The following is a 16,021-nucleotide window of genomic DNA, read 5'->3' as shown; positions in this document are numbered from 1 at the left end:
ATGTGGCAAACAATAAATTGATAAATAACACCAAATATATTTTATATGTTAGATTCCTGAAAGTAGCTGCCCTTTGTTTTGTTGACAGTGTTGCAAACCCTCGGCACTTCTCTCAGTGAGCTTCATGATGCAGTCCCCTGACATGCTTCACCTCACAGGTGTGCCTGTCAGGGTTCATTTGTGGAATTTCTTGCCTTCTTAATGGGGTTGGGGCCATCAGTTGTGTTGTGCAGCAGTCAGGTTGGTACACAGCTGACAGCCATGTTTGACAACTGTTAGAATTCATATTATGGCAAGAACCAATCAGCTAAGTAAAGAGAAACAACAGTCCATCATTACTTTAAGAACTGAAGGTCAGTCAATCTGGAAAATTGCTAAAACTTTAAATGAGTCCCCAAGTGCAGTCACAAAAACTATCAAGCATGAGGACGCCCCAGGAAAGGAAGACCAAGAGTCCCCTCTGCTGCTGAGGATACATTCATCAGAGTCACCAGCCTCAGAAATCACAAGTTAACAGCAGCTCAGATTAGAGCCCAGATAGATGCCACACAGAGTTCCAGTAGCAGACACATCTCTACATCAACTGTTCAGAGGAGACTGTGTGAATCAGGCCTTTATGGTCAAATAGCTGCTAAGAAACCACGACTAAGGAAAAGCAACTGGTGTCACTGTTGGAGATTTATTCAAAAGTGAAAGCACACTGAACCAGCATGGTTACCACAGCATTCTGCAGCCACATGCCATCCCATCATGTTTGCGTTTAGTTGGACCATCATTTAATTTTTAATAGGACAATGACCCCCAAATACACCTCCAACACCTTTAGTAAGAACCTACAATGTAAATCATCATGAAAATAAAGAAAAACCATTAAATTAGAGGGTGTGTTGAAAGTTTTGACTGGTAACGTATCTCATTCAAATTTTTTTCTTTCAAGTGATGAGACGCTGTTGCATTTCTTATCTTCCCCAGGAATGTATGGGCCAGATGAGGGCTGGGCATCTGCCTACCCAGAATGTAGAGAGAGAAACCAGTCACCAATCAATATTGTGGATAGGGATACCAAAGTATCCAGAGAATATCAGGAGTTGGCACTGGAGGGTTTTGACATAGAATCTTCAAATAAGACATCTATGAAGAACACTGGCAAAACAGGTAAATATAACACATGCTCTGTTTGTCCTTTTGTTAAAGGTTTTTTGTTTTGTTTTTGATTTCTGCTTCCCTTTGTAGCAATAATCCTTGTCTTTCACCACAACTTTTACGAGGAGAGATCATTTCTATACCATGGCATATCTTTTCTGGCATTGTACGGGCATGTATTCTCACGCTAACATTGACTTTAGCTGGGCAAGCTGAGAGGCCTGCAGCATTTTTCTGGTGGTTTGTGCATTCACATTGTGGATAAAACTCTGGGGTAACACTTTTTTTTTTTGCCTTTCCCGTTCGGTACTGTAGCAATCAGACTTATTGTCTGAAGGCCAAGAAAAATGCCCAATGGATTTATTTTTTTAGTGGATCATTATGGCTTTGCCATGGTCCACTTGATTGATCTTTATCATTATTTTTATTTTATTTATTTTTAACTTTTAAGGTATTATAAACGGAAAGGATATGACTGGGTGATAGGAAAGGGAAAGATGTAGACAAGAGAAGTTCAAGAAATGGAGAGGGGAAGAAAAACTGAGGTGAAGAGGGACGGAGAGAAAAGACAAAAAAATCTGCTGGAAGAAAAAAAAGAACACAAGCAGAAAGAGAACAACACAGTAGGGAAACCACAGCAACAACCTAGATAAGCATAAGTAACATTAACTAATAGACTGTGAATGTTAATGAGCAGCACGCAAGACCGACAATGCATGACATGCTTTGACGCAGCAGCCAAGGAAGCTACAGTATGTGTCTGTGCACACCTGTGTGAATCAGCGTGCTTATATTTAAAAGGTTTCTCCATACAACTATCTGAAAGTGGGTGTGGGGAGCCATAGCCCTGCCCCCCAGGACATGAAGCAGGCATGGAGGAGATCCAGGTCCCAGACATCTTTAGGCCCCCCAAAGCACGGAGGGACCCCCGGAGGGACAGCCACGCCACCCACCTAGAAAGAGCTGAGGAGAGCCCCAGACAAGGGGTCACCCAGCAGCCACGTTGCAGAAGCTACAGGGGGCTGTGACGATGTGCCTGCAGGCTCTGCCGGCAGCTGGCTGTGTCAGAGTGGACCTAGCCCTGAGCCCAGAGACCAGACAATGGCAGGGAGTGTGGTGGGGGAGACCTGAGATGTTCCCAGAGAGGTGGAGTCTAAGACCCAACCTGACACATAGACACAGATAAACAGGCACACACAGACACAAGCATACATTTCTGCTCTCATGCACACATATACATATACTCAGCACTCACCCAACGTGGAGACACACAGAAATGAACACTGTACACACACTCACACTCCCCAAACATACTCTATACCCCCAGGTCCAGGTACCATCACCCTAGACGGGAAATCCGCCCCCAGACCCAGGAGATGTTGCCCTTTGCCCTGGGTTCGAGGCAAGCAGACCGCCTCCAGTTGTGCAGCAGCAGGGAGGCCCAACATCCCAGACCCAGACTAGACGGCTAACTCCTCCTCCCGAACAGAGCGAACAGAGAACGGGTGTGTGAAGACCCCATACCTCTCTCTGCCCACTCATATGTGGTGTTGCTGTGTGCTTTTCTGAAGTGCATTTAAAACACGGGAGGGCGTGGTGCTGCTGCCAGAGAGCAGCAGGCGTTAGCACGGCCCCTCCTGAGAACCCTCAATGTCTACATGCATTGAAAAGTGAGAGGTGGGCACTGGCGCCAGAGGTGAGGTTGAATACACAGTCCTCTGGACGCCGTGTACCATGCGAATAAGGTGCAAGTACCCTGTACTTACATGCATTTTCCCATAATCACTAAACATGGCGGGATGGATCACATCTTTGGAAAGCTGAATTCAGTTTCTCTTGCCACAGCCCACCTAAGGTTCCCCGCTTCCGTTTTCTCCCTCTTCCGAGTCCTAGAGGGTCCCTTCGTCGTTGCCAGGGTCAGCCTGTGTTTTTGTTTTCTGTTACTGTTGTTTTGTTTTTGGACTCTCAGGCTCCTGGTTGTTTTTGATTTGGACTCTGTCCCTCCATCCTGGGCCTCCACCCATTCTGGTCTGGTGAACTGTTTTTGTCTTGGGGCCACCAGGAGCTGACCCATGGTGGTGGATGTGGGGTGGGTGTTTATTGTGACGCATGGTTCTGTTTCCTGTGCTTTCCCTGTGTTCCATGTTTGTCAGTTGTTACTCTTGTCTCTGTGCTCCAAGTTCCTTTTGTCTCCGCTGTCAGCCATGTCTCATTGTTTCAGGATCTCACCACACTTTATTTCCCCACTCAACCAGTTTATGTTTTTGTTTTTTCCCCTTTGAGCATCAAACGCAGCGTCCCACATTAGCTACACACACATACCTATGCGCACACTAAGGTTTGTCAGGTGGAGTGTGCATGGAGCTGGCTCCAGAGAGAAGAGGTCAAAGACATTTAACCATCTTAGACTCAACAGAGTCAAAGGTTAATAAAAGCTATAACCATACAATATGTAATAGCATATATGAAATAAATATCATATAAAAAATAAGACTAAATATATAGTTACTCATTCCTTTTTTGCTATGCCTGAGGTGTCGTTTGTGCAACTACTTAAAAACATTTTTCTTTAGAACTATCAGGTATCACAATAAGGTGCTGCACAAATTATTTATGCCAGTCCAAAATGTTATGGTCTATTCACAGGGACACATCACAGGCCTGAGACCCACAGACTTCACAACAGAAGTTTTATCACTTTGCCTGTTTTCTCATGTTTCCTGTTTTACTTTGACAGTCTCACATCCTGTGTTCAGTGTTTTCCATTTTGCTTCCTCCCTGTCCCTTGTGTGTGTGTGATTACTCCCATCTGTGTTCCCCTCCTGTGTCTCAATCCCTCATTATCCTTTGTGTATTTAAGCATCGTCCCTCATGTTGCTGTGTTTTCTCCATGCTCCTGGTTTCCCTCGTCACTCCCTGTTACAAGTTTTAGTTTTTTGTTTTACTTTTCAGTTTCAAGTTGTGTGAATGCCATTCACACTATTGTGATCCCGTTTCTCTTTATTGTGTGAATGGCGTGAGGCATGCTAATGCCAGCTATATCTTTTTGTGCTCTTAACTTTTATACTTTTTGTAATATTAAGCTTTTAATGCCATCATTTGGCCCATTTTGATCATTGGGACCACATTATCAGTGTGATCACCAGTTTAGCTTGCCGGGCTGAACCATGTTTTAGCTCAGTGAGATGAGCAGCTGTTCTCAGAGTGGGTGGCACGGGTTCGAATCCCGCTTATGGCAACATTTTTTTCAGTTAACAGTTCAACTGTTTTTAAACTCTTTTCAACACAAATTTCAGCTTCTTCACCCCTTTTCAGCTGACAGTTCAGTTTTTTCTCTTATCATATCTCTATTCAGGATGGGAGCCTGTTTGGTTTAGTGAGATGGGCACCTTCCCTGAGAGCGGGAGGTCTGGGATTGAACCCCACCCATGATGGGTTATTTTTTTTCATACTGTTCTGCTTCTTCACCTCTTTTAAGCAGAAATTTAAGCTTTTTCCACCTCTTTTCAGCACAAATCTCAGCCTCTTCCGCTCTTTTCAGCAGAATTTTCAGTTTCTTCACCTCTTTTCAGCACAAATTTCTGTTTCATCATCTCTTTTCGGCAGAAAGTTCAAAAAGTTCACTTCTTTTTAATGATTTGAGAACCAGTTTGGCTCAGTGAGATAAGTAACTGCCTTGAAACCAGAAGGCCCATGTTCGAACCTTACTCATGGTGACATTTCTTTTCAGCAGACAGTTCAACTTTTTCACCTCTTTTCAGTACAAATTTCAGCTTCTTCACCCCTTTTCAGTAGAAATTTCGCTTTTCATCTCTTTTTGGCAAAAATGTCTGCTTCTTCACCTGTTTTCAGCAGAATTTTCAGTTTCACATAGTTTTCAGCACATAGTTTTACTTCTTCAGCTATTTTCTGCAGATTCCACTACACGGCATTCACACTGCATTTTCGCACCCACTTTGCTGCTTAACTACTCTCTCAGTTTTCATCCAATTTTCGCCATTCAATTTTTTTATTTTTATTTCTTTCCTTTTTATTTATGCAAGTTTCAAAAAATTTCTTTACACAGAAACAGCGGGACAGAGGAACACAGACAATAAAGACAACAAAATGAAAATCAAAACCAAAAACAGGACAACAACAACAACAAAAAAAGACCCAACAACAGGATACACGGCCAGCACTTATTAAGAACAGTGGAGAAGGAAAAAGCAAATGGTATACAGACAACTCATAATCCAGTGAGTCCAATCCACATTGAAGATCGAATCCAGAGATCCAACGCTAGGAGGAGCCAATTCATAACAGTTATGGGCAACAGCTCAGAATAATAATAGTTAAAACAACGTAGTCAGGACCCAGGGTGTGGACTTTCTTAATCTGATCTATAAAGGGACCCCATATCTTCCTGAACTTCTCCATGGAGTCAGATGTAGAAAACCGAATTTCTTCCAAGTATAAACAGGAGACCATCTCCTGGAGCCACCTCTTGAAGGAGGGAGGGGAGGCCAATTTCCACTCCTTTAGAATTAGACGTTTGGCAATAACCATACCAAACATGAGGGCCTGTTGCACAGCAAAGGGAAGTGCCAAGGAGTTGCTGGAGCAGCCCAGGATCACCATAAGACAGTCAGGATACAGTTGCCTATTGTAAACAATGCTATAGAAACTAAAAATACTAGTCCAAAAGGCTGTAAGCTTAGAACAGGACCAAAAGAGGTGGCCAAGAGTTCCGTCCACAAGTTTGCATTCATCACATTTGGGGGAAACGTTAGGAAAAATCTTGTTCAATTTGGTTTTGGAATAGTGCAGCCTATGGACTACTTTAAACTGAATTAATTGAAGCCGGGCGTTAACAGAGCATAGTTTTATCCGGCTTAACACTTTTGCCCATAAATGGTCAGAGATAACCAAACCAGTGTCCCTTGTCCAAGCCTCTTTAATATGGCGAGAGGGGGCTGCTGAAGAAAAAAGATTAACAAGCTGAAAGATAAAGTGCTTTGAGGTGGGAGGTTCGTTCACTATATTGTAAAAGACATGCTGTATGGGGATAGTATCTAAATTTGAGAATGCTTGCTTGACATAATTCCTAATTTGTAAGCACCGAAAAAAATGACTTGTAGAGAGGTTGTACTTGGTCTGAAGCTGAGCAAAAGAGGCAAAATGATTGTCAATATAAAGATCCTTGATAGCAGTTAACCCTTTAACTGGCCATTATTTGAAAGCAGCATCCATTGTACGGGGCCTAAAATTAAGATTTTGGCAGATCGGGACAAAAGTTGACATTTCCGGGAAGTTCAGGATTCTCTTGATTTGATTCAATATTTTTATAGAGTTGCAAAGAATAAAGTTATCACATAATGGTGTACTTTTAATAGCCGGTTTTGAAAATAAGATGGCTGGTAAGGATGCTCCAGTGTGCTCAATAGCGGTGCTAAGCTCCATTTCGAGCCATTTAGGGCTGGGCCTGCATTCCACAGCATCACCAACTATAGGCTGATTCCAGAAAACCCAGGCTCTGGCGTTACAGGCCCAGTAATAATGTTTAAAAACTGGAAGGCCCAGACCTCCCTTGTCCGTGGGCTTTTGCAAGTGAGTCTTTGAGATGCGGGGGGGCTTGTAGGCCCAAACAAAAGGCATGATAATGGCATCCAGCCCTTTGAAAAAGGAAGACCTGAGAAAAACCAGAACATTCTGGAATAGGTATGTGAATTTAGGGACCACAACCATCTTAATTATATTGATACGGCCAATCATTGAAAGTGGGAGAAGTTTCCATTTATCTATCATACACTTGAGCTCATCAATTAGAACCAAATAATTAAGTCTGAAGACGAGTTTTGCATTCCTAGGGATGTTAATTCCCAGGTATGAAAAATAATCATGGGAGACCTTAAAGGGCAAACTAGAGAGGAAATCAGGGCCCAGACCGGACGACAGCGGCATAAGAACAGACTTCTTCCAATTTATGGTGAACCCTGATAGGTGGCCAAAGCTGTCAGTCGGTTTAAGAAGTGGTGGAAGGGAGATCTTTAAGTCTGAAAGAGCCAATATGATATTATCGGCATAAAGACCGATGGTGTACTCTGATATGCCACAATTTATACCAGAGATATGGGAGTCAGCTCTGATGGCAAAAAAAAAAAAAAGCATTGGAGAGAGGCAACAACCCTGCCCGGTCCCACGGTGTAAGAGGAACGGGAACGACCTCTCATGGTTGGTAAGGACCGAGGAACAAGGACAAGCGTAAAGCAACTTAACCATATTCAAAAATTTCGACCCAAATCCGAATTTGTCAAGAGTAGCAAACAAATAACTCCATTCCACCTGGTCAAAAGCCTGCTGGGCATCAAGTGAAATCACAGCAGAATTGGGCAGTGTTGTTGAGTACATTGCATTTAACACACATCTAGTATTTGAGAAAGAAAATCTATTGGGGATAAAACCCGATTGATCAGGATGGATTAAAGAGCCTATATGCTTATTTAACTGGTTGGTTAGGACTTCAGCAATAATTTTTTGGTCTGAGTTGAGAAGACTTAGGGGACGATAAGATGAAACATTAGTTTCGTCTCTGTCTTTTTTCAGGAGGACACATATATGGGCATCGTAGAAAGAGTGAGGGAATGTGCCGTTTGACACTGCGCAATTTACCATCCGAAATAAAAGGGGAGCGATAACGTCAATATGTGTCTTATAAAGCTCTATCCCAAAACCGTCTGGACCACATGCTTTACTGTTAGGAAAGGAGCAGATTGCATTTCTAATTTCCTCCAGCGTAAAGTCTGCATCGAGTGAGCCCCGTGCAGCCTCAGAAAGAGTTGGGATGTCTAAAGCATTAAGAAAATTAGTGATATCGGTAACTGTGGCTGTGATACTAGATGTGTATAACTGATTGTAAAAACTACGAAATCTGTCATTTATCTGTTTGTGATCAGACAGCAACTGGCCAGTTGAAGAGAGAATTCTGTGTATCGCCCTGTCAGCTTGAATGCCTTTCAGCTGTCTGGAAAGCACCTTGTCAGCCTTTTCACCAAGCTCCAAATGCTTCTGTTTTAATCTACGAATACAATTCATGACCTGCTCCCCCAACATATGGTTGTAGTCATATTTCAGTTTCAGAATGGTATTGAGTGTGTCAACAGCCCCGGTATCGCGATACTCCTCCAACACAGCTAGTTCTGCCTCAATATTAGTACGCAGCCTGAGTTTGTCCCTTTTATGAGAAGCTTGATAAGCAATGATATGTCCTCTAATAACAACTTTGAAGGACTCCCACAAAACTGAGTCTGAAACTGCACCGTTATCATTGAATTGTAAAAATACTCTAATTTTAGTAGAGAAGTAATCCGTAAAAGAGTCATTTACATATAAAGAGGGTTTGAATTTCCAATTGTATTGGGGTGTGTAGAGATTAAAGTCAATTACCGTTGAGAGAGGTGCGTGGTCCGAAACTAAAATACTGTGATAAGTGGAACTAATCACTTTCGAAATAAGCCTGGAATCAATAAGAAAATAGTCAATTCTACTGAAACTGCCATGGACAGGGGAGAAAAATGAGTATTGCTTTTCTAACGGATGCTGGTGCCTCCAAATGTCAACCAAGTCCAAAGATTTAGTAAGAGTATTGAGTACAGAAACAGCTTTCAAAGTTGGGGGCACGGACGCAGAGGACCTATCCAACAGTGGTTCGAAATAACAATTAAAATCACCACCGATAATGATATTATGGTCATTGTATTGTGAGACGAGATTGAATATTTTACTAAAAAAGTCAGGATTGTCAAAATTAGGAGCATAGATGTTCAAGAGGACTACGGGGATGGAGTTGACCGTGCCTGTAACAAGTATGAACCTCCCACCTGGATCACATATCTGAGTTTTGAATATAAAAGGAATAGTTCTGCGAACAAGAATGACAACCCCTCTCGCCCTGGAAGAGAAGGTGGACTGGTGCACCTGTGACACCCACACCGATCTCAATCGCCTCTGCTCTGAAGGATGAATATGGGTCCCCTGTAAAAAAAATTATATCAGAAGACAGAGATTTTAAATGAGAAAATACTTTACCACGTTTAAGAGCTTTGCCCATAATCCGACAATTCCAGGTCGTAAAATTGATGTGGCTCATCCCCAGTTTAAGTGAGTGGATGGCATAAGACTATGTGGAAGGACAAAATGAAGGCTTTGACATTTGACAAATAAATAGCTGGCACTTACATCAAAAAACGAAAACGACACATAATTAGAAACATGTAGACCCCCCCACAAACCGCAGAAAGAAGAAAGCGGAACACCCCCAGTATCCAACAGGGAGGCAGCTGGGAACCTAATACTTCAAAATACCATAGAACCCCGTGCGCCCCACATATAATCTATTTAACAAACATAAAAACAAAATTGTGCACAAAGTACGAAAGATCCAACCCAGATATCTAAATGGACATAAAACTTTTGACCGGTGCAACAAAACTACAAATATGCAGAAATGAAACGGAGCATACAGAAACGTGTGCATATTCCCAGTATCACAACGTAACATAAATATTGTAGAAGCGAAACCCAATAGGCAAAATAGGCACTGTACACCATTTCAGTGCGGGAATGCCATGTACTCACAGTATATAAATCACAGTATGCGCACCAACAAACCTTTATATTGCCCATTAATGCAATGCAATAACTGAGGACAAAGATGTTGGATCAAAACATTCAACATAGCTGGGTAGAGAACATTACTACAGAGAATGCACAAATATGTAAATATGTCATGAAATAAGTAAGTCTCTTATGAATTATTATTCATTTGCAGAGCCTAAGGAGTTAGCAAACTGTGCAGCTTCCTCCGGCAACATAAAGGTCTTTGATGTGTTGTTATATTCGACTTGGAGCATTGTGGGGAAGTGAAGAGAGCACTTAGCACGGGCGTCGGTCAGCCGCTTCCTCACGCCAGCAAAGGCCTGTCGCTGCGCCGAAACCTCCGCGGTGTAGTCAGGGAAAATGGAAACTCTGTCCACACAGTACAGCAAAGGAGCCTTTTGCCTGCTGAGTTGTAATATGTCAAACACATCCCGGTCGTTGTGGACTTTAGCGATGATGACACGTGGCCGTTTAGTGGGCTGTGGCTTCGGTCTCAGGCTGCGGTGGGCTCGGTCTATTTTTATCGGCCTGCTGAAGTTCTCCTGACCCAAAAGCTCTGGAAGTAGCTTAGCAATGAAGTCGGTGGGGCTGCCTTTCTCATCCCCTTCTTTAACTCCCGCAGTCCTCACGTTGAGTCTGCGAGAGTGCCCCTCCAGAACGTTGACTTTAGCTTTGAGGAGAGTGTTGGTCACCTGCAGCTCTTTGCACGATGCTTCAAGCGTTGCTAATCGGCTATCGTTAGCAGACATAGCTTCATCAACGTCTTCGAACCGGCGCTCAGATTCATGATAGAAGTTAGCATTGCATCAATTACATCGAGACGGCCCTCAACCGACTTCTTTAGCCCTTCCATAAGCGAGGTTATTTTGGAAAGCTCAGCTCCATGGTTAGCAATAGCCACTAATATAGCATCATTACCGGCCACCGACTGGCTCGCCTTGGACGTATCCCTCTGCCTCTCATCTTTCTTCGGCATGATGACATAAGATCGCTTCTGGCAGTCGCCGAACCAGTTTTTAAAACTACCCAGCTTGCAATGAACTTAAAGTGCAACTTTATGAGTGAGATGGCACGGAGAGCACAGAAAACACGTCTACTCCAAAGCTGCACACGAGCGCCCCCCCCTTCACCATTCAAACTTTAAACTGTTCTCCTCTTTCTGCTAATCCCCGCTTTATCTTTTGGTGCTCATAACTTTTATTCTTTTAGAGATATTAAGCTTTTTATGCAATTTTTTGGCCCATTTTGCTGAATGGAGCACATGCCAAGTGTGATCACCAGTTTAGCTTGCGGGGCTGTGCTGTTTTTTAGCTCAGTGAGATGAGCAGCCGTTCTCAGAGCAGGAGGCCCAGGTTCGAATACCGCTTATGGCAACATTTTTTTCAGTAAACAGTTCAACTCTTTTAAATCTTTTCAACACAAATTTCAGCTTCTTCACCCCTTTTCAGCAGAATTTTCAGTTTTTTCACCTCTTTTCAGCACAAATTCCAGATTCTTCAGCTGTTTTCAGCAGAAACTTCAGCTTCTTTACCCCTTTTCATCAGAAATTCTGCTGGTTTACTTCTTTTCAGCAGAATATTTAGGCTCTTGGCCTGTTTTCAGCTGAATTTTCAGTTTCTTCATCTCTTTTTAGCAGAAAGTTCAACAGGCTCACCTGTTTTCAGCAGAAAGTTCAACAAGTTCACCTGTTTCAGCACAAATCTCAGTTTCTTCAAATCTTTTCAGCACAATTTTCAGTTTCTTCATCTCTTTTTTGCTCAATATCCAGCTTTTTCACCTCTTTTCAGGACAAATTTCAGTTTCTTCACCTCTTTTCAGCACAATTCAGCTTCTTCTGCACAGTGCACATTTTTTCTCTCTTTATATCTTTGTTTGGGACCAGAACTGGTTTGGCTCATTGTGATGAGCAGCCGCCGTGAGACCCGGTGGCGAAGGTTTGAATCCTATCTGTGGCGGTTGCCGCACATCTTCCCTGCTTACATGCACTCTGCTTTCTTGACACTCTGCAGTGTACCCTTTCAAATACAGCCATCTTCAGGAAGCACTTAAGCTTCTACACCTCAATCCTGCTTCTTCAGCTGTTTTCAACAGATTCCACTACACGGCATTCATACTGCATTTTCGCAGGAAATGCAACTTTTTCTAGTTTAAGTTTGTTTTTTGTGAGTTTATAATAAAGCTGCCCCCCTACGTTTGCCCGTTGGTGTTTCGAGACCTGCATTTGGGTTTAGCCTCGTCCTGCCTGCATCACAGCACTAACACTGACACATTTTGTGAATATGAAAATAAGTGTTCATTCTCTCTATATCTCAGCAATTTGTGATAGAATAACAAAGGACCCTGCAAGGGAAATTATAAGCAACTGGAAAACAATTCTGCTGGCAAATTAGCCCCTCATGTTAGAATATGCTTTTTAAGCTGATGGAAACTGACAGAAATGGTCTTTAGTGAGGATGTATTTCTCAGAGAAAATCTGAAGAAGAAACAGACCTATCTTTAGCATGTCTTAAATACATTTTAATTCATGCATTTAAAGCTGTTTCATGCTGTGCACGTTCCCACATTCTGATGGTGTTTCAAGGAACCTTTGAAATTGTCTTCATGTCATCAACAGATGTCACTTCTTTGTTTCTGTGTCTGTTTCTAGAAGAGAAATTATCTGGCTTCTTTTCAGTTAATCACAGTTTCCTCTGCTCTTCTGTATTTCTTCCAGTCGCCATCATGTTGAAAGATCATTACTTTGTTCGGGGAGCAGGTCTACCAGGGAGGTTTAAGGCAGAAAAAGTAGAGTTTCATTGGGGCACAAGCAATGGATCCGAGGGCTCTGAACACAGTATCAATGGCCGACATTATCCTGTGGAGGTAAGCTCAATTTTCTAAGGAAATGAATACAATATAATTTTCAGATATAATTTAAAAGGTTTGGAGAATGTTTAATTTTTTTTACTACATTTCTATTTCAGCTTTTTTCAGCACAACCCTACATGTTTGACTTGACTTTTTTTTTCATTTCGACATATTGTATTGACAAAATTGACCTTCAATTACATAAAAAAAACATAAAATCCATGCAGGCAAAATTATTATTTTTTATCTGGAAAACATAAAGACATTTAAGGAATCATTTTCCTAACTTGAAATGCAAATATAAATTATAAAAACATGCCTGAGGTGTCTTTTATGTAACTGTTTAAAACCTTTTTTTATTTAGAACTATCAGGTGTCACAATAAGGTGCTGCACAAATTATTTGTACCAGTCCAAAGTGTTATGGTCTATTCACCACAGGCCTGAGACCCACAGGCTTGACAACAGGAGCTGTATCACTTTGGCTGTTTTCGACGCAGAGACAACATTTACATTTCAGTGTCCCTGTGTTGGCTTTTTGGCCAGCATCTGTGTCATTTAACAGTCACCTTATTGTTTTGACACAGAAAACAAAAAACAAGCAAAAAATACTACACTACAAACCAACTATACACTCCAAATAAGCTAATGTCACAAATTTCACATCTCAGAACTCGCTTTCTTGTCACTGTCACTATCCACGTTTCCTAAGCAAGCCAATGCCAAATGTTACCATATAATGTTTGTTTTTGGTTGGCATTTTTCTGTCTATCCAGAGGTTTCTGTAAGAACGTACGTAGGCTGCCATGACAGACCAGACACAATCCAGTTTTATACTTCCGGTTACACAAAGCGAGAGCCAGCGTTCACTCGTTGCTAACAAAAAAATCAGTTACTTTGTGATGTAATTGGTGGCTTTACCTGTTTGAGGATGAGCTCAATTGATCAACTTTACTGTTGCAGTGAGGTCCTGCTGATGGCCTGGCATTATAACACTTTTAATGTGTCCTTGAGGAGGAAAAGTGGTTTCCTTGGTACTTTGCTAACACTGTCAATAAAGTCTTGATGTGTAAGGTGTAGAGATGGACCGATCCGATATTACGTATCGGTATCGGTCCGATACTGGTGTAAATTACTGGATCGGATATCGGAGAGAAATAAAAAATGTAATCCGATCCATTAAATATAAAAAAAAACCACCTCACAAAACTTGCGACACGGCGTAACTCGGCTCATAACCGTAGCACGTCGGAGCAGTATGCTCACGTGATAGAGCGACTGTGTGTATTTGTAGCCTCGCTACCAAACCAGCATTTCATCTCCGAGGAAGTTATCCCAGAGAGAAGTAAAGCAAGTGTGTAAGTTCATCTCTGAATGTTTGTAAAGCGTTCCCATGTTAAGCTTAACAACTGATATATGGAGCGACTGCCTCTCTCTCCCTCCCTCTCCTGCTGCTACTTCAATTATGAAACTGCTTAATGATCAGCTGATCGGCTTTTCTGTCGCGAGTCTCTCTTCTTTGTTTTTGGCCCACTTTGCACCAGAAAGAGGAAACCAGCGGCTGAACAACAGCAGCACGTTTAAGCTTGATAAGCTGGCGTTAGAATTTATTTAATATTACTTTCTACACCAGGATCCTTTTCTACGTAGCTGACGGCTGGTAACTGTGCAGGGGCGGATCTAGCAAAGTTTAGCCAGGGGGGCCGATAGGGCATGAACAGGGAAAAGGGGGCACAAAGACATACTTTTCTTTCTTATTCTCATTTCATGATTTCATTGATCGTGGCTCAAGAGTTGGGAGGTTGCCTTGTAATCGGAAGGTTGCAGGTTCGAGCCCCGGCTCGGACAGTCTCGTTCGTTGTGTCCTTGGGCAAGACACTTCACCCGTTGCCTACTGGTGGTGGTCAGAGGGCCCGGTGGCGCCAGTGTCCGGCAGCCTCGCCTCTGTCAGTGCGCCCCAGGGTGACTATGGCTACAACGTAGCTTTCCATCACCAGTGTGTGAATGTGTGTGTGAATGGGTGGATGACTGGATATGTAAAGCGCTTTGGGGTCCTTGGGGACTAGAAAAGCGCTGTATAAATACAGGCCATTTACAATTTAAAATGTCTAGCTTTTAATAAATAATTATCTGAATCTTACACCCAAAGTTTTAATCTGATGTAAAATGTATAGAAGTCCATTACTGTATATAGTAACTATTAAGTCTAATATACCCTAGTAAGCTATAGTACTTTTTCCTTTGGGAAAGTACCATCTGTGAATTCTGCAATTCTGTTGAAGAAAGATGTTGAATCTATTTAATTATTCTTGAAAATTGAGTTAATTCTGTGCATTTTTTTTCCACACTGCATCAAATTAAAGTTGATTATGTCGATTAAGCATCATGAGGTGGAGGGTGGGGGGTGGTTCCCTTTTTTTTTTTTTTTTTGCTGGGAGTTTGCAACCCTATTAGTTAGGTTGCTTAATATTTCTGCTAAGTACTCTTTAAAATACCAGAATAGTAAGGATGGTGTAGGTTTACGTTTATGAGATTGATCAGTGTTGCTGAACTATGAAATATTTTGGGTGCAGTGTATTTTTTACATAAAGGTATAACAGAATAGATTTAGTATTGTTGTTTATTTAAACTTGAGTATGAACTTATACAAAATGCAGCAAGATATTAAAAAACAGTTTTATTGATTAAAAAACACACTATATCGGATTCATATCGGTATCGGCAGATATCTAAATTTATGATATCCGTATCGGTATCGGACATAAAAAAGTGGTATCGTGCCATCTCTAGTAAGGTGATGTGGTGTGTTAGGGAGAGTTTGTGTCACTGCAGTCCAGGAGTTCCTTTGTACAGCTGCTCTGTCCTGTGACGTCTGAAGTTTACCTGTCTTAGACGTTTGGGTTCAAGCGTCTTTGCTATCCCTGCATTCCACCTGTGCTGCTCGTCTGTACATGCAGGCCCCAGCTTTACACTGATCACAGCATTCTGCACCTGCAACAAACATTAATAGTATTTTCCCACTGTCAACACTCAAGATTTAACATAATGAGGAAATTTACACTAACAAAAGTACTGCTGTGTTTGTTTATATCAGTGGTGGACGAAGGGCCGGTGTCCTGCATGTTTTAGATATAACCCTGGGTAAACACATCTGAATCATATATAAACCACTGAAATAAAAATACTGGAAAGGTCACCCATATTTTCCATTTGATATTGATAGTCAGTTGCTTTTTGATGCAGAAATATACATTCACATTCTGTAATTTTTTTTCAAATTACTATATTCTGTATATACAACCCAGCGTCACACTTTCTTATAACTATGGTGTAAATTTGCCCTTAATGTACCGTCTTTTATTTTTTTATATTATTTTTATCTTTTTGTGACTGTA

General features: G+C 41.8%; 1 protein-coding gene across 1 annotated transcript in view; it reads left to right on the top strand.

The window, feature by feature from the left end:
• LOC116334098 (receptor-type tyrosine-protein phosphatase gamma-like) overlaps nt 1–16,021 on the top strand; it is a 419,810-nt gene that overhangs the window by 216,847 nt on the left and 186,942 nt on the right. The window contains exons 3-4 of the mRNA XM_039612323.1: nt 973–1,155; nt 12,494–12,642. Coding sequence (XP_039468257.1) covers nt 973–1,155; nt 12,494–12,642 — 332 coding nt within the window. The remainder of the gene's footprint in view (nt 1–972; nt 1,156–12,493; nt 12,643–16,021) is intronic.

The sequence above is a fragment of the Oreochromis aureus genome, linkage group 5 (genome assembly GCF_013358895.1).
Source record: "Oreochromis aureus strain Israel breed Guangdong linkage group 5, ZZ_aureus, whole genome shotgun sequence".
Lineage (NCBI taxonomy): Eukaryota > Metazoa > Chordata > Actinopteri > Cichliformes > Cichlidae > Oreochromis > Oreochromis aureus.
The sequence above is the reverse complement of the archived record's forward strand: the minus strand, read 5'-3'. Positions and strand labels throughout refer to the sequence as shown.